We start from the raw sequence: 17,729 nt of genomic DNA, 5'->3' as shown, positions 1-17,729 counted from the left end.
GTGGTTGCCACTATGCAGAAAAGTGCTGCAAAAATAAAGGATTTCAGTTATAATCGTACATTGTTGATGGGGTTTTATTTTCGTTGCATTCTATTCTACACACCTTTGCCTGCATTTAATTATTTCAAATAGTTTCCACATCTCTTTGCGCTGCACTTGCACAATCTACATTTCGAATGCCCTCAAACCACTGTGCTCCACCGATCGTCAGAGAGTTGCGCTGTGGGGCTTCGTTTCGTGGCGACAAGTCGGATATTCATTCACTCGCCGAAGCGCACTCGAAACGGGCACAGACGGGCTCCAATCTCGAAGCCAGAAGAACTCGGAACTGAGAACCCAACATCATCCACTGCCAGCATGAACCAATTCGCAATGTTGGCCGTCTGCCTGTTGGCCGCCCTGGGTGCCATCCTGCTCGAGGTGCAGGCCAGTCCCAGCCCCGCTGTGGCCACTCCTCCGCTGAGTCCCAGCCAGCTGGGCGGACTCTCGGCCCAGTTCCTGCCCCCGGAATATCGCAACACAAATGTCAGCGTGGGTGAGTTGCCAGACAGACGAGGAGCAAGCGAATGTTGTGGCGAATAAGAAACTTTTGTTGCTGTTCACAGAGGACATTAAGCGGATGTACCGCGAGAAGTGCAAGAAGGTGACGGGAGCGGACAATGCGACCTTCTACCAGGAGATTGAGAAGGCGGCGGCCAAGATGAGCGCCTGCATCAGCGGCGTGGCCAATCTGACGGCCCTGCAGGCCGAGATGGAGGAGGCGAAACCGCTGGGCGAGCTGGACACCGTCTTCCACAAGTACTGCCAGCGTGCCCCCGAGGCGGAGGCGTGCGTCAAGGAGTTCAACACGAAGATGCAGGTGTGCCTCACCAGCGAGGAGAAGCGCCAGCAGGAGACGATAGCGCGCATTGGAGCCTCCCTGCTGGGCTTTGCCTGCTCGCGGGGCGGCGATCAGATTGCACTCTTTGTGGCCGAACAGGGTCCGGAGTGCCTGGAGGCCAACAAGGATGCCATCAGCAACTGCCTGAACCGCTCCTTCCATCAGTACATACCCAAGGACGGTCAGGTGGCCGACCTCATGAGCCGCCCCGAGCTGCTCTTCTCGCCCACCCACTGCGTCGATCTGCAGGGCTTCGAGGCCTGTGTGCTGCACCACCTGGAGCAGTGCTCTGAGATCACACCCGCCAACGTTGTCCAGTCCATCTTCCGCTTCGTGAAGAACGAGACCGACTGCCAGGCGTACATGGAGGCACGCGCCAACGAGCGTCCCGTCTTCCTGGCCGCCCGCAACAACAGCACTGGCGGCGGTGCCGGCGACCTGCTTTCCTCCTCCACCAAAAGCACCACGCTGCTGGGCTCCCTGCTCCTAGGCTTCACCGCCCTTCTGCTCCGGCACTGAGGAGCAACCGATTCTCCACGCTGCTCCCGCAACATTCAGCCACCGCGATAAAGAAATCTTTTATGGTATTCCGGCAAACTTCAACGTCAGCCCCGCCCTAATGGTTGTTCCTTTTTGCTGTTGTTTGATCAGTCAGCGATGCGATAACGATTGCGATAGCGATAACGGGTGGCCCGATAATGGTTCCCATGTTCCCATGCATACGACAATGTGCTACTATTTCATTATGTATTACTTTGTACTTCTTTTTTTTTTGTTTATTTTGTACCACATAATTGAATGTCTCCTAAGGAATTGCTCATAATAAAGGAGAGATTACTGAAAAGAAACAAAGGCGCACCCGATGGCAATCGATGGAGAGTTTTCCAAGGCTGTTGCGGGGTCAAAGAAAAACTCTTATCGAATCATTCCCCCCATCTGAAATGACTCATTTCTGCAACTAATTCCTTTGCTGGCAGCTGAAGACTCTTTAAGTGTCGCAATTTTGCAGCGAAAGAAAAGTGTGGCTGTGGCAGCCCCAGACAAACTTATGCTAGTCAAATGTAGACACATGAAACCCATATCCCTATGGAACTCTTTTCTAAAGCGTATTTTGAGGCATTTTATTTAGCTCAGCGCGCAGTTCAAAGTTCCATGAAAGTTCCTTAAATGTTCTACAATTTCAAATCATCGAACAATCTTGTATTATGTTTTGCCAAAGCTTCAATTAAAACGTAACAAAAAAGTGCATTCAAGTGGCACTTCCCATTTGTACATATGTATGTATTATGTATGTACATATTTGTATCCCACGGGCGGTCACCCTCTTGTTAGCTGACTTATCCGCTAAGACACCTCTGCACAGCTTTGAATCCCACGAGCCTAAACTTCGTTGATCGATAGCGTGCCTTGCCTTCCAGCTTATCTTGAGTTTGTTCCCAGCTGAAAGCTTTTCCCATGGATCGAGGCATACTCACGGGCTGGCCTGTCGCACGGAGCGAGCTTCGGCACTGTGTCGCGGTGTGTGTGTGTGTGTGTGTGGGTGTCTGTCTTCGCTTTTCCGCTGGACAGCGAATGGGCAGTTATCAGGTGATAAGGCTTCGTGTTTGCGACACAGCATACTCGTAAATGAGTCGCTTATCACATAATACCGTGCTAATGAGCGGGCTTATCCGTCAGTGATTAGAGGAGAAACCTGTGGCCAGGTATGAGCTCTAATCGTTCCTGCAGAAAAGAGTTGTCTGATTTTTTTAGTTGGGGTAGCGGCAGAGATGTGCCTGTGCGAAGGTTAAAGTATTATTTCCCGAATTACTCTTTGTGGCCGGTAATTGTGAGTCAGTGTCATTGCTTTGTTTTTCGTGGAATTGTCCGCTTTTTATGGTTAAATGACTGTTACCTGCTGGCTGTCCAAATTGTAAATGCTAATCGTAAATTAAACAAAGATTACAGCGCACTCGAGCATTGAGTGTTGGCCACATGAAATGGGAGGCTAAATATATAATATTAAATGGCAATGAATGAATCAATCAAGCAAACATCCATGGAATGCTGCCAGTTTTTGTGCAGATAAAATCCTCTATTGCGCACAGCTAATCACCAATCTCACCAATCAATCAATACGCCATTTAGATAAAGAAAGCGACACTAAAATGGGAATTCAATGATTGCACTCGATAGTTCCGCTTCCAAAACGATGGAAAAACCCTTACTAGTGCCATGTTTGTGCTCCATTTGTAGTCAAGAGATTCTCCATGGAGAGTGGGAGTTGGGAGTGACGCAGATCTCGTGGCTCGAATCGATAAGATTATGGCCTTTGGCAGCTTCTAATTAAAGTACTTCGAGCCGGAATTCTCCAAAACATTGAAGTAATCAATCGCTTATCGCCTCAAAAAAAAGAAACAGCCACACACAGACTTGCGAGTGTCTAGTGTCGAGTCTCGAGTGTGATGGATGTTGGTGGGTTTCTCTGGAACAACCAGCCCCAGCCAGACCGGACCGCACCAGAGCCCCATGTGAGTGCATTCTTTCACGTTCTTGTGGGGCGAATCATTTTGAATTTCAATTGTAATTGGCGTGCGGCTTCAGACGTCTGAGCTGCTGAGTATAAATGTTGAATAGGAGCTAAAACTACATAGAATAAAAAAAAAAGAGATAAACTTTAGGGCTAAAACTACTTCCTGGCTACGGGCACTGGGGGATGGAGCATCATTTGCTGCTGCTGCTGCTGCTCGAGGTCCGTTTCCTGCTCCTCGACCAGAGCCTCTTCCAGCGCTGACTGCTCCTCGGCATCGCTGGTCTGGCCCTGGACATCGTCCAGATGCAGCCACACCTGCTCGACGGCTGCACGCAACGCCTCGGCATACCGCCAGGCGCTGCGATCCTCAACGAGATCGGCGAGCTCGTATTTCTTATCGGGCTCGCGGTAGTGCTGCATCTGGGCCACTGTGGTGTTGACGGTGCGCGGATTGCAGGCGCCCGTGAGCCACTTGAGCGTGAAGTGGTTGTGCAGCGTCAGGGAGTAGCGGGTGTTGTGGAAACACTTGGTGGCACGTCCGGGCAGCGAGTGATTGCGATGCCGCAGCGTGTGCTGCAGCACGTACAGCTCGCCGGCCTCCTGCTCCTCGTGATTCTGTGCCTCGGGCACCACACGCGTGAAGTACGCATTGATGATGCACAGCGAGGTGAAGCGTCCCGCGCACTTGCCACCCTGGGCCAGCTCCAGCTGGTGGGCGCGCTCGACCACATCCTGCCACGTGCGCTGCTCGCCGAGCGGCATGATCACCTCGTCCACGTCCACATTGAGCAGATAGTCGTGCCGATACATGTTGCGGTAGAAGCAGTCGTTGTAGGGTATCAGCTCGTTCAGCCGCTTCACCAGCCGCCGCTGCTGCAGCAGCATGTGCTGGTAGTGGCGCAGCCGGGGCATGCCGTTGGCCAGCGTCAGCGGTCGCAGCTCGAGGTAGCCCGTCCGCTGGTAGTAGTCCAGCACCCGCTGCACCGACGGATGCACGTCGTACATGTAGGCATAGACCCGTGTGGCGCCCAGCAGTCGCTGCAGCTCGAACCACTCGATCAGCCGCTCCGACAGGTCCACGTAGGGGAAGTCAAAGCCCTTCAGGCACACCCCAAAGCTCAGCGGAGCCGTGGCATTGGCTTGTGTGTGGCTTCCATTCCCGTTAGTGGTATAAATGGTGCTGCTGGGTCGCTGCTTGGGCAGCTCAAAGTGCACCCGCAGGGAGTTGGTGGCCTTGTGGCAGCGCTCGACCACCAGGGACACGGTGCGGGGCAGCGAGTCGTAGATATTCGGGGGCAAATCCTCCGGCACTGGACACCCGAGCAGGTGGGGATAGCTAAGCTGCGGCTGGTAGCCCCAGTTCTTCACCCAGACGCTGAGGAACTCGTTGACCTTCACGAAGATGGGCTCCCGGTAGCCCTCGTACCACAGCTGGCAGTGGGTGGCCGGGAAGGCGTCTCCGATTTGGTTGGCCGTGGCCAGTATGCGCACCGTGCGGTGCTTCACGGCCGTCCGCTGGTCCAGGTAGGCGGCATACAGCTGGAAGGTCACGTTGGCATTGAGGAACGTCTGCCAGTAGATGTTGTGCAGGTGCAGGTCCAGGGGATCCGGATAGGCGGCACAGCTGGAGTTGACCTTGTAGGCCAGCGGCTTGGCGAGGCGATACCACAGGCCGTAGTCGACCTCGGGCAGCTCCTGCTCCAGCTGGCGCACGAGCGCCTCATCGATGGGCTCCACCACAGACTGCACTGGCGGCGGTGTGGCCTTCTGGGCAGCGGCGGCGCCCCGGGTCGGTACCAGCTGGTCCGATCGATGCAGCGCGTTGAGGAGCAGCAGCAGGGCGAACACGGCCGCCGACACGAGCAGCGTGAGTCGAACAAATCCACCTCTTGTTGACATTATGCTCTAGAGCATACTGACACCTGCCTACAGAGACGACCACGGCACCCCGACCGACCGACCAGCACTCAGAGAGAGTTAGAGAGAGAGAGAGAGAGATAGGCGCGCGTGGTAGGCAGCAATCTAATCACGCAAATGGGGCGATAACTACCAATGCTCAACCAGCAGCTAGCAATGTGTATTATCAGCCAGCGAGCATGGCCAAAAACAACGCTTACTGCCTTCACCAGAACTCTCAATTACCAGTAATTAGTGCAGTCCAATCCAATCCGATCGAGATCCCCACACCACACCACACCACACCACACCACCCCAAACCCCCCATTCAAGTTGGACATTGTTATCAGGAAACAAGTGAGCTCTCGAGTTTATTTGTTGTATCTAGCTGCAGTTCAAGCGAACGGGGTCTCCAGTCGATGAATAATGCAAATAGTTCGGGGTCACCAATCGGCTTGGCACAACTCACGCCGCAGCGATAGTCCTGTGAGCCTGTGCACCCTGTCCGACAGGCAACAGCCTAATTCCTTGTTGGGGATTTTGCTAATGAAACGATCAAATATGCATGAACCGCACGGACACACACACACACACACACACGGCTTAGTCGGGACTCGGGAGTTGGAGTTTTTGGTAAACTTAATTTCTGGGAAAATTGTTTACTCAAAAAACTAGTCCCTGGCTCCAGCCACACTCACACTCACACTCACACTCACTCACTTTCCCCTTGCCCATCCGCCCCAAGGGCATCGTAAACGGTTTTTGTTTTGTTTCTGCTCATTATTTTGTTTTTGTTCTACTTTTTACGATTATAACTTTTTGCGTGTTTCCTTGCGCTGCCATTTTTGCAAGTAATTTAAAAATAATTTGATGCTGCTCTGATGGCTGCCTGCATGAGGATGGGGGTACAGGACGGTGTCTCCGTCTCACCATGGAGTGGCTGCCTTGGGGCGAAGTTTGCTTTATTGACATTGTCACCCCGGCTCGTGACAATGAGAGCGCGCACCTGACGGAGGAGTAGCTGGCGGAGTACATGGAGTAGCTTCACAGAAACGACAACATCACCGACAACGACAGGATAATAAAATTGTGAAACAACTTTTTAATGAGAAACACTTTTTGCACATTGCACTGGCCATCAGCAATGAGGATGAGACTGAGGATGAGGCTCTGACGATGAGTCAGTAGTTTGTAAATTGTTGGAAACCCTGATGATGATGAGCCTGGCGATGGAAATGGCAGGAGCTTATGCCTGCGGCATAACAGCGCAACGCATCGCATCGCATGGCTCCTGCCGGAGACACTTTGGACTGTCACTTGTTGCCCGTCCAGCCCCCACGCAATCGATACACCGGAATACAGCCGGCTTTCGCAGGACACTTGGCAGCAAAAAAAGAAATAAGTTTCGTGCCACCAGACTATCGACGCCATCAGGACTGTGGGCTCACGGCTGAACAGCAGTCGCCGGCCCGTCTACAATTAACAATGAACATTTTACGCCGCACTGGAAAACGGAGCGAAAAACTAAGGGAAAAACTGCAAACTTTGCGCCGTAATTGCCCAGAAAAGTAACACAAATGAAACGCATCGACGCTTAATTACTTTTGCTAAATGGCACGAGGCCCAGAGCCAAGCCAGGCCAAGCCAGGCCAGAGCTGGAGCCAGAGCCAGAGCCAGAGTCGGAACTGAAGCCACTGACTGTGTTAGGTAAACAGAGTTGTGAGGAGCAATGTGGTGAGGCGAACTGTGGCACTGCAGCAGGAGATGGCAGAAAACTCCATTTGCCATGCGGGTGTTTGGCTTTGGTTTCGGTTTCGGTTTCGGCTTCGCTTTCAAACTCTGAGTTAGCACTCGCTTTCTTCACACTCTCTGGTAAAACTTTCGATATTCCACAAGCGTGTAGAAGCGATCTCTAAGATTTTCAGCACCTTGTTCTGCTGATGATTCTACTAAAGGGTATGCCCGTGGCTACAAGCTCTACTCGCTGGTGCTCACCCTTTAATTGCAGCCGCATGTGAGGAGAGACCTCGAAGGCTATGGAGTCGTCGGCACGATTTGACTTTTGTCGACGTCACAATTTGAAGAAGTTTACCCACTTCTGGCGGCGCCGCCACAAAACTTGGCCCAGAAAGTTCCCCTGCTGCCACTTGGTAAATGCAAGTTTTTGATTAAAAGCCTCCACCTACCCATACTCCAGCAGAAGTGGCGCCGCCGCGCCTCCTGCTGCCAGCCGGAAAAGTTTTCATGCCAGTGCCAGTGCCAGTGCCAGAGCCAGAGAGAAATTGTTAATTGAATGCATTGCGGGGTCGCTGCAATGTTTGCCTGTGCGTGATATGGGGCACTTTGCCAGTAGAGGCCAGCAGAATATGTTGGGGCCCATATGCCCATATGCCCGTGCCCAACACTTTAAACTCAAAACTCACTGACCAACACTGCCGAGTTGCTTAAGAAATCGATGGATAGTTTGTCAAATATTTGTAAGTGTTTCGACAGTCTGTAAAACGTTTTTTAAATCACCAAAAGAGTTCAGTGTTTGTCAAGGGCTGATCATTTTGTCAGTCAGCAGCACTTTCAGCACTGCAAACTCTCAGTGTTGCACAGTAATTCCTGTGCCAAGTGTGCCAACTGCTGATGAGGCTTGCAACATTTATGAGCAACTCTTAGCACTGCCTTGAATGGGTCACTCCGGATGTGTCCCACCTGGTGGGCTGCCGATGCCACAGCTGGTTGGTGTCATTAAAGATGCATGCCCCAGCCCCTGTCCCTCCTATTCATTGTAGAATAGTTTCGTTGCAGCAGAGTATCTCTTGGACGCTCGGCCTGTTGCAGCAGTTGAAAGGATTCCATTCCAATCTCAGAGTCCCACACACTCACTCGGTTTTCATTAGCCCAAATTGGTTGCGGGGGTATGGGAATTGTTCAAGGTGGAGGGCATTGGATAAGGCTGAGGCTAAGGGATAAGGGATAAGGGATAAGGGAAGGAAACCCCTTAAAGTTAAGCTCCAGAGAATGGGACAAAAGTTGCCTTAAAGCCCGCTGCCAGTCAATGGCGACGAGGGCGACGAAGATGACGATGATGATAGTTGGGCATTGCAAGAACGAGCTCCACCCGCTCAGTGTCCATGGGCGTGGCAGCGGTGCTGTGGAGGCGGCAGCAAAAAACCCGAAAATAAAAGGAGGAAAAGCTGAGGAAAAGCAGCTGCAGATTTTCTATAAAAGCCGAGGCTAACGAGATTTGATGAATTGCAAGTCTTTGTGAATGAAGCTACAAGAAAGCTGCAGCATGAATAGCCCCCAGGCGCACAGCCCCCGCAGCCCCCCACCCCACAACAGCGTCTAAGCCAGGTCCGCATAAAAAAACCCATTAAGTGGTTTAAAGCAGTGAAAAAGCGCTCACAACACAGCAGCACAGGCAGCACAGGCAACACAGGCAACACACAGCAAAAGGAAAAATGCAGTTGACATGAAAGGCAGCGCAGAGCAAAGACGAGACGAGACGAGACGGGGAAGAACTGCAGCAGAGGCAGACAGACAGAGAGTCTGAAAAGAAAGGCGGACTGGCAGACAATGCTCAGTGGGAGAAGGGCGGAGCTTGAGGAGGACAAAGCAGCTTGACGAATTACTTGGCAGCTGCTCCTTGGATGGAGGACACTGCAGGACGATGCAGGGCGCAAGAAATTTAATTTGACCAACATTTTGATGTATCAAGTTCAGTCGGAGTGGAAGATTTATGACTTGCTGACAGAGACAAGGCGAAGGACAAGGACAGGGATAGGGATGGGGACAAACACCAACCACTCGCAGATTGTGATGTCAAGTGCTGTGCAGCAGCAGGCAAAAACAGTTAAAGCTTTAGGATGCGATTCCACTCAGCGTACTCAGCTCTCCGGCGAAAGCTTTCGGCTAGCATTGAAAGCTCCACCACACCAAGATCGCATCAACGGCGATCGCGGAGCTTTCGGCCAAAGCTCTGCAACGCTGAACGCCAACGCCGACGCCAACAAATGAAAGTAAGCGGACAACTTGTTGCACTTCCCATTTCCCATTTTCCATAACCACTTTGCCCGCCTGCACTCACACGTAATGGGTCCAATGGAAATGAGGAAAGGAAAACAAGGCCTTGGACTGGACAGCCAGTTGTGTAGCTCAGACACAGAGTAGACGCTGCCAAAAGCCTCAAACATCTGATTTGAACATCAAACAGTCACAGTATTCAGTTTTCGGCAGAAACAGAAATTCGGGTTGTTGGCCTTTGACAAATACACAGAGACAGAAGTGAACGAAAAGATGACACGCCTCTCCGCTTTGAGTGTGGCCGTGATGCTGCATTCGGTGATTGGTCTCTCCTACTACTACTTCTTCAAGCTGGGACGCTGCTCCTCGCAGCCGACGCCCCTCCTGGGCAGCTGGCTTTTCACGGGCTGCGTGGTGGCGGTGCTGCAAGCGGTGCGCCTGCTGCCCATCGGAGTGCCGAGCTTCACGGCCCTGCTGCTGGAGACGAGCATGTGCTGCTTCGTGCTCGACCTGATGCTGACGAAGCTGTGGTGCCGCATCGAGAATCTCGTACACTGCGCCATCGTGGGCGTGCTGCAGAAATGCCCCGTCGAGGATGAGACCTTCCTGGCCTTCGAGTATTGGACGCAGGCCACACTCACCTCCATCATTGGGTTCTGTCTGCTGTGGGTGACCCTGTGGGCCCTGGCCCTGCCCCAGCGGGTGCGCGAGGGTTTCCAGGGCTGGCGTCACAGCTGCCATCGACAGCTCTCCCATGTGCTCTTCTCGCGGCAGGAGAGCGCCTGATTCAAGCCTACTCCCACTCCAAATTCTCAGTTCAAATAGAGAAAATTGCTCAAATTATGGGTTAAGTAAGAGCATTTAAGCATTTCCATGGCCCAAAGATTCCACCACAATAAACAGCAAAACAATCTCAAGTTTCGGGTTACATTTTATCCTTTTGGTTGGTTCCACTGGGTGGTGGCGATGTGTCGCAGCGAACAAGTAAATCAAACTGGAAAGGCGCCGACCAATTTCGTTTTCATTTTCATTTGCCATGGCAATGAAAAACCCGTTTAACCGTATCATGGCCAAGCGGCAATGCGGAAGAGGCTTGCCGTCTAATTGTGGGCTTCGGAAGACGGAACCAGGAGCCAGGCACAGCCAAATGCTGCCTCTTGCTGCCTGCTTGTGATGTGTGATCGAAGGCTAAACTTGAACTTGAAGCATGGCCAAAATGCAACACGCAACAACAAGCCGCAACATATGCCGCCGCCGCTTCCAAAGAATTGCCAACACGCAAAGGCAACTGGAAGCTGCCACTGCCACTGCCACTGACACTGAAGCTGTTGCAGTGGCAGAGCCATGCCGCCATGCCGCCATGCCTTGGCACATTTGGCAATTGTGGAAAATTGAGGAAAATTGGCAAGTGGCCGGACAGTCGGAGTATAAAAGCAGCTGCCATCGACCAAAGCCAAGTTAATCGAAGCCCGTCGCTGGAAAAGTGCAAGTGCTTTCCACGCTTTCCCAACCGTGCCGTGCAGCTCGCGTATCCCAAATATCAATTGAAAACCCCTTGAGGTGTGTGTGTTTTTTTTTGTGTGCCCTCCGTGGACTCCATTTTGATTCTTTGTTTCTCTTGCTCGCTCCTGCAGATGCTGTGCCAGCGACACATCCGTTGCCGCCTGCTGCTGGCAGGACAGCTCCTAATGCTGCTGCCCATCATGCAAACCACGCCCGTGTCCAGTCCCGAGATAGCCAACAAGGCGGCCCAATCGCCCAACAGTCTGCAGGTGCAGCAGCAGCAGCAGCAACAGCAGCAGGAGGCGCACCTGAACTCACTCAGCGCCTATGCCAGTGGATATGACAGCCTGGCGCAGCTACAGATGCAGAGCCAGCTCCAGAGTCAGCTACAAAGCCAGATTCAGGCACAGAAGCAGGGCCAGGCACAGGGACAGGGACAGGGACAGGGACAGTCGCAGGCCGAGGCAGATAGCTCCTCCTTCAAGCCCTCCTACAAAATGCCCGAAATGGAGACAAACTTCACGCCCATGCAGACGGCTGGTACGCCCAGCGTGGGGGGCCTGCCCTCCACACCCATGCTGATGCAGTACCTGCCGGCCCAGACCCTGCAGGATGGCACCGGCACCGTGCAGTACCTCCAGCTAATACCCACACGTCCGATTATCGTGCCCATCAGTCCGTACCTGCAGGCGGCTGCCGCAGCTGCGGGCAACATGCACACCCCGCCAGCGCCCAGCGTGGTGGCAGCACCACAGCCCGACTTCTCAGGCCGCACAGCCACCGTGCTGAGCGCCCTGCCGCCCAACTACGGCCCGCTGCAGGGCTATGCCACGAGCATCAATCCTGCGGCCGCCTACCGCAGCACTTACCGCATCAACCGCGAGGCCAAGGACAAACAATATCCGGCCACATTCTCGCTGAATCTCAACGAGTATCTGCCAGCCTCCTCGGTGGGCCACGATGCCAGCACCCATTTGTACCTCAGGCCACGATCGTAGGGGATGCAGCTCGGATTTGCTCTCTTGAAGCGTCTCTTTTTTTTTTGTTTTGTTTTTTGTTGCATGAAACCCCAAATAAAGCTGATGGAAAAATGGAATCAAACGCAAAGAGTGTCCGTTTAGGCCTTCGTGGGGGGGAATTCCACACCTTTCACTTGGGTAGCCCTTTAAAAAGTGGATCGTAGAGTGGAAGAACTGAGTGTCTGGCAGGGGACTGAGTTTCCGCCTTTCGTTTTCACACACAGACGACCCAGAGGGGGGCAGCATGGAACCGGGTTAACGGTTACCGAATCTAGACAAATAGCCAAAAGGCAGACAAAGGTTGCGCGGGGGTGACGGCTGCCCTCAACAAGGTCGTCTTTGAATGTTGAACAGAATGCAGTGGCATTGTTTTTGGTGCTCGCTTGTTTGTTGTTTGTTTTTTGCTTTTTGCTTTTGGTTTCTTGCTGTCTGTGTGGAAAGTGAGCAACAATTTGACGCCCCACCGGAACAGAGTCGCGTCGAGTAATAGTAAGTGTCGTGTGTGTCTTCCCCAGAGCGGGTATTACACAGGGGCAGCGTGGACAACCTTGAAGTTGCGTCACAGACCAAGTCCAAGTCGGAGTCTGTGGCGTGTCTCACTTTCATCTGTCTGCACTCCTAATTGTCACAATTTGGCAAATTCATTTGGCATTAACTGGCCTCAAAATCGGTATTAAATTCAGCGCTCCACACAGACACAGGGCATGTGGCAGACAGTGGGTGTGGTGTGTGCACCAGGGAGGGCTAAAACATCTTTCACTTGCGCCGCACTTATGTAGAGCAAATGGCCAAAGGCTCTATCATTCACTCACTTACAGTCGCTTGCTTTGTATAGCCACGAAGTGGAAATACACTTGGAACCTTGAATTGGAGCTGATGGATTTGGGTAAATTATGAGGCATTACTCTCTGGCTGGACTCCCTGTCTGTTAGTGTATTTGCTGGCTATTCGAGTGGCATTACATGCCACATTCAGTGCCACAATTCACTTTCAATCATCGAAATGTTCCACATGTCGTCGCTGCATTGATGTTGTGTCCAAAAGTTGCCTCATGATGATGATGATGAAGACGCCCCGTGGCGTTCGTCTCTGGATGGGATCTCTTGTAATGGGATTTTGGACGGGGTTCAGGGCTTCGATGAGTTGATTGGCTGCACTTGCCTCGCGACTTGCCTCCACGCTGTATTTTTGTAGAGCGGAAGTGAGCGGTTATCGATGCTCTCTGGCCCCAACCTACCAAATGCTTCTCACACTCACCCTACTCCACCCCGCCGCACACTCACTCTCAACTCACTTGTGGTTTAGGTTCGAATGGTTCGATTAATGGCCAATGTTTTGCTTCTTCTAGAGAGCTGATCTCTGAGTTGGTGCTGAAGCTGTGGCTGTGGCTCTGGCTGTGGCCCGGGGCGCGCTTCACTTGTCCGACGTTGTTATAACACTTTAAAGCGCGTAAATTAGCTCTGTGGACCGGGTCTTTGTTGGCGGCTTTTGGGGCGGTGCTCGCTTGCTTGTTGCATGCTGCCCGTTTGCTGTTTGCCGTACCCCGGTTACCGCGGCTTCAAATGAATTCAATTTGAATTTCCAGCTATTTACTTTCCATTTCAATTAATTGCCAGAGCTTTAAACGGATCCAAGTCAAGCCACACCAAAGCCCCATCAAATCCAATCCAATGCGAACTCACTTCAGTCCTTTCTTCGCTCATCTGCATCCAATGACTGCGGCAGAGAGAACTCCGAGCTCAGATCGGAGCTCTGACCAGAGGCCCGTCCCCGGCCGGGCGGTATAAAATGACTGCCAGAGCTCGGCTCTGTCGCAGTCGCTTCAGTGGTCGTCACATGTTCGGTTTTAGCCACAATTTCTGTCTCTATATTTCGGCATTAGTTTTGTGTTCATTTTTGTGGCAGTTGTGTTTGTGCTCAAAACATTTTGTTCATTTTTGTTGTGTGTGACTTTGGTGAATGTTGTCTGTGCTGGTTGTGGCTTAACCCAAGGAATCAGCGTCATCATCAACAGGGAAGACCTTAAAGGAGATACCAGAATTATGGTGCGTACGGGGGAAGTGTTTACTGAACCTAAATATGGATATGGATATGTCAGAAAGCACCAGCACTTATGGACAGAACTTATGAGAGTTGAGTTGAGGCATTCCATAGATTAATCTATGACATTCCGGTATTAAGCGCACAAAAGTTAAGGAAGATATCAATAGACGAGAGTTCCGGCTAAACGAAAGTGCTTGCAGCTCTTTTAAGTCTGATTTATCATAATGATACCATCACAGATACATATAGCTACAGATATAAAGACACACAAAGAGAGAGAGAGAGAGAGAGCTGGACTCTAATGTATGGATTGATTGATCATATGTCAACGGAGGGAGCTTGATAGCTGGCATCTGTTCATGGGTATTAGATTATGGGCAAAACAATGAAGGGGAAAGAAAGTTTGTCGCTGAGCCAAAGCCAGCGTTTATTGGGTTGGCATTTAAAAAACCAAACCCTCTCCTACAATGGGTTCTATTATGATATTTCAAGCACTCGGTCACATGTCAGTGATTGGCATTGCCCTAGAACCTCAGCGGCAGCGTCATCTATGAACCACCAAGTTTGTGTCTTGAGTCTTTTGTTGACTTCTTTTGTCTTTGCTTTTTTTGTGTGTGTGTGTGTGTGTGTGTGTGGAACAAAAGGCGCAAATTACGCATGTTAACGATGCGCCTCCATTAGCCATGCTCTGGGCCATCAATCAGCGCGCTGCACTTGCCGACCTGCTCCGATATGACCTGCTGCGATCATTAGTCGGGGCCGACAAAAATAATTACAGGCCCCTCCTGGAAACTGGGGCACGCATGGGGCAGCAGCTTAGTCGTAGTTTGGCCAGCGGCAGTTTCGCAGGTTTCGATTTCGTTTCGCAATGTTGCAACATCTCGTGGAATGCTTCTGCTTCTTCATCTTCACTGGAAGCTGTGTGCAGCTTCGACTTAGACTTTGACTTCGACTTCGACTTCTTGCGTGACAAATGGTCATAAGTGGCTCCGCTCTGCAAGTCCGCTTGATGCTGGTGCTGGGGATTTTAGAAAGGCCGCCGATCGGGCCAACTGGCTTATCACTGGCGGCGCAGTGTGGCCTTGTCCTGATCGTGTTGCACACAAACAGGTGGACGGGCCACACAGTTGCACCCACAACTTACAAGCCACAAGTAAAACGAAGAAACAAAGAGAAAAGGTTTGGCCTGAGCAAATTTCACGGCAAATTTGTTTCAGTTTACAATCGGTTGATCTCTCCACTTGACTGCACAAAAAGGGGGAAATCCCTCTCTGACAAATGCTCTCCAATTTCGAGCCAAATTATAAATGGTCAAAACTTAATTAAACGCATCAATGGCTGCTGCTGGCTCGTTGCCAGTGGGCGTGGCACTGGCGAAAGGCAACAGCAGCAGCAGCAGCAGCAGCAGTTGTGGCAGTGGCAGAAAAACCTTTCACCAAAAAGCATTGCTTGCCACCTGACTGTCGTCTGTGGCCCTTCTAATCAGCCCGTTGCCTCCTGTCGCTAATCCAACTCTGTCTCCGCATCCACAGGCTGCCTGGCATCACCTGCTCCTAGTGATCGTCGCTCTGTCGGCGGTGCAGGCTGTACTCTCGCCCCCGCCCGGCTACGATGACGACAACTCACCGCTGCAGCTGCGCCTGGAGGATCTGGAGCGGGAACGTGAGCGAGAGCGTGAACTGAACCAGGATCTGGAGCAGCATTTTGATGTGAATCGGCCGCCGCTGCTGCCCAATCATTACGAGTGGCGGCCGGGCGTGGCGGCCAGCCTGCCGCCCAGCTATGTGCAGGATGCCGCCCAGCGGGAGCGTCGACTGGAGGAGCTGCGTCAGCTGCAGCGACAGCACCAGCAGCTGAGTGCGGGCTACGCATTCCCCGCCCACCTGCCGCCGAGCGTCTTCTATGTGTGAGTACAGAGGAGGAAAGAAAGCTTTCAGCGACAGCTTTAGTGTGCGAGTTGCGAAGTTTGAAGCTTTTGCAGCTTTTGCAGCTTTTAGCTGAGACACTGCACAGAGAACAGCTTCACCTACCGCAAAAGCTTCAGGGGAAGAGCTTCAAACGGTTGCCAGGGGGGCGAGCTTTTAAGCTCACGCTTGAAACGAAAAACTAAAGCCACAAACAGTTCGAAGTGAGCAGAAAAGAGACAACGAACGAGCACCGTTAATGTTGCTGCTGGTTGGAGGCTGATTGAAGCTCGGTTCGGCTGCTGAGGCAGGGCTGATTGATGCCCAAATTGGCGCAGACTTTCATTTGTGCCTGGAGAGCTGACCATCCAGCGCCTAATCTCACACTAATCCCGAGCTAATCTCAGACTAATTCGGGCCACTTTGCAGCGCTGTCTTCGGGGTCTGGGTGTTAAAATGGCAGTTTCACTTTGGCCGCCGTTGGCTTCCGACAAATGGATGGATGATTGCGGGAATTAGGGCCACCGATCAGAGGCGGCTCCTCTGGGTATTTTATTGTAGCACCTCGTTAATGTTACCAATTCTGCTTACTCCCACACAGCGGACCCGGACCAACAGCAGCCACGCCCACACACACGAGCACACCGACGGCAACGGCAACGGGACCGGCATCGGCATCGACAGCAGAAATAACTGCAACCTCTGCCAGACTCCTGAAACCCATTGTGCCCTATGATCTCGATCTGCAGCTAAATGGCATTCAGTATCTGGGGAGCAATGACCTGCCACAGCCACTGCAGCGACCTCAGCACCAGCACCAGCACCAGCTGCAGCTGCAGCTCCAGCTACAGCGGCCACCCTTTGTCTATGGCTATACGCAGCCGCCGCCCAGGCTGTACGCCGCCCGACCACCGCCACCGCCACCGCCAGGACTAGGATTTCAGCAATCGAAGCAGTTCGCCTATGCACCGGCCCCGCAACGCGGCTACGCCGCTGGCCATCGCATACCCCTGCCCTATCCGCCGAGCTTCATCAGCATCACAACGCGACGGCCCTCGGGCGGCTATGGGGCCAGCCATCAGAAGCCGTTCCGCCCCTCGCAGCCGGACCCCACGCCGGATCTGTTCGCCGGACGTGCGTCCAAGTCGCTGCTGGACTCGTACATACCCAGCTGGGAGGTGTTGCGGCTGCTACAGCAGACCCAGCCACAGCCACAGTCACAGTCGCATCCGTACAGCAGTCATGGTCCAGTGCAGCGGCACACACTGGCCTACCCCGTCACCCGACCGTTGAGACTGGTCAAGCGGGGCTCCGAGAGGGAGACCGTGAAGAAGTCGCTTCAAGCGAATGTTTAGCTTACATTTGTCTCTGTATGTGTGTGTGTTATGTGTGTGTGTTTGCGTGCGTGTGTGTGTGTTTTTTTTTTGCCTGTTTACGATTATTTATTAAAGCCAATAACGAGCAATAAATGATGAATGATTAGAGCTGTAGATGGTGCAGATCAAGCCGCAGTCACAGTCTTCCTGCATTCTCAGTTGCCCCAAAAAAGACGCGGCACGATCACATAACAGGCACTAGACCTAGGCAGACCGGGTGCAGCATCTCCATCCGCCAAAAACTTTCAGCGTTCAGCCACATCTTCACTTTCCAGCTTCAACGTCAGTTTCGATTTGTGTTCGATCGGTTTTCAGGCCATTTAAAGCTGGAGCCAAAGACAGAGGCAGAGCCAAAGCCAAAGCCAAAGCCAATCCAATCGAATCAAATGTGCAATCTGTGACTTTGTCAATGAGCCAGTGGGGCTGCCAGGCAGCTCCTCTTCAGTTTGCTTCTGGAGCTGCTGCTGCTCACGTAATCGTGCCCATAAAGCCAACAGCCAACAGCCAACAGCAATAGCAAACAATTACGGGCAGAGCGAGACGGAGAGGACGCGCAAAGATTATGATTTGTGTGGCAGTGTG

General features: G+C 52.3%; 5 protein-coding genes across 5 annotated transcripts; 4 read left to right on the top strand and 1 right to left on the bottom strand.

The window, feature by feature from the left end:
- The first annotated feature begins 254 nt into the window (after positions 1–254).
- Positions 255–1,728, top strand: LOC117590698 (27 kDa hemolymph protein). The gene is made up of 2 exons (XM_034283599.1): positions 255–535; positions 606–1,728. Exons 1-2 carry the CDS (start codon positions 358–360, stop codon positions 1,397–1,399), a joined length of 972 nt encoding a protein of 323 aa, XP_034139490.1. The 5' UTR covers positions 255–357; the 3' UTR covers positions 1,400–1,728.
- Positions 1,729–3,424: 1,696 nt separating this feature from the next.
- Positions 3,425–5,328, bottom strand: LOC117590697. The gene has a single exon (XM_034283598.1). It carries the CDS (start codon positions 5,289–5,291, stop codon positions 3,549–3,551), a length of 1,743 nt encoding a protein of 580 aa, XP_034139489.1. The 5' UTR covers positions 5,292–5,328; the 3' UTR covers positions 3,425–3,548.
- A 4,194-nt stretch (positions 5,329–9,522) lies between these two features.
- On the top strand, positions 9,523–10,219 carry LOC117590702. Its single transcript, XM_034283601.1, has one exon. It carries the CDS (start codon positions 9,576–9,578, stop codon positions 10,086–10,088), a length of 513 nt encoding a protein of 170 aa, XP_034139492.1. The 5' UTR covers positions 9,523–9,575; the 3' UTR covers positions 10,089–10,219.
- Positions 10,220–10,704: 485 nt separating this feature from the next.
- LOC117590699 (putative uncharacterized protein DDB_G0271606) lies at positions 10,705–11,803 on the top strand. The gene is made up of 2 exons (XM_034283600.1): positions 10,705–10,862; positions 10,937–11,803. Exon 2 carries the CDS (start codon positions 10,937–10,939, stop codon positions 11,801–11,803), a length of 867 nt encoding a protein of 288 aa, XP_034139491.1. The 5' UTR covers positions 10,705–10,862.
- A 1,075-nt stretch (positions 11,804–12,878) lies between these two features.
- On the top strand, positions 12,879–17,216 carry LOC117590784 (protein enabled homolog). Its single transcript, XM_034283733.1, has 3 exons — positions 12,879–12,905; positions 15,400–15,773; positions 16,430–17,216. Exons 1-3 carry the CDS (start codon positions 12,879–12,881, stop codon positions 17,124–17,126), a joined length of 1,098 nt encoding a protein of 365 aa, XP_034139624.1. The 3' UTR covers positions 17,127–17,216.
- Positions 17,217–17,729: the final 513 nt, after the last annotated feature.

This window comes from Drosophila guanche, unplaced genomic scaffold (assembly GCF_900245975.1).
Source record: "Drosophila guanche unplaced genomic scaffold, DGUA_6, whole genome shotgun sequence".
NCBI lineage: Eukaryota > Metazoa > Arthropoda > Insecta > Diptera > Drosophilidae > Drosophila > Drosophila guanche.
This window is presented reverse-complemented; position numbering and strand designations above follow the sequence as displayed.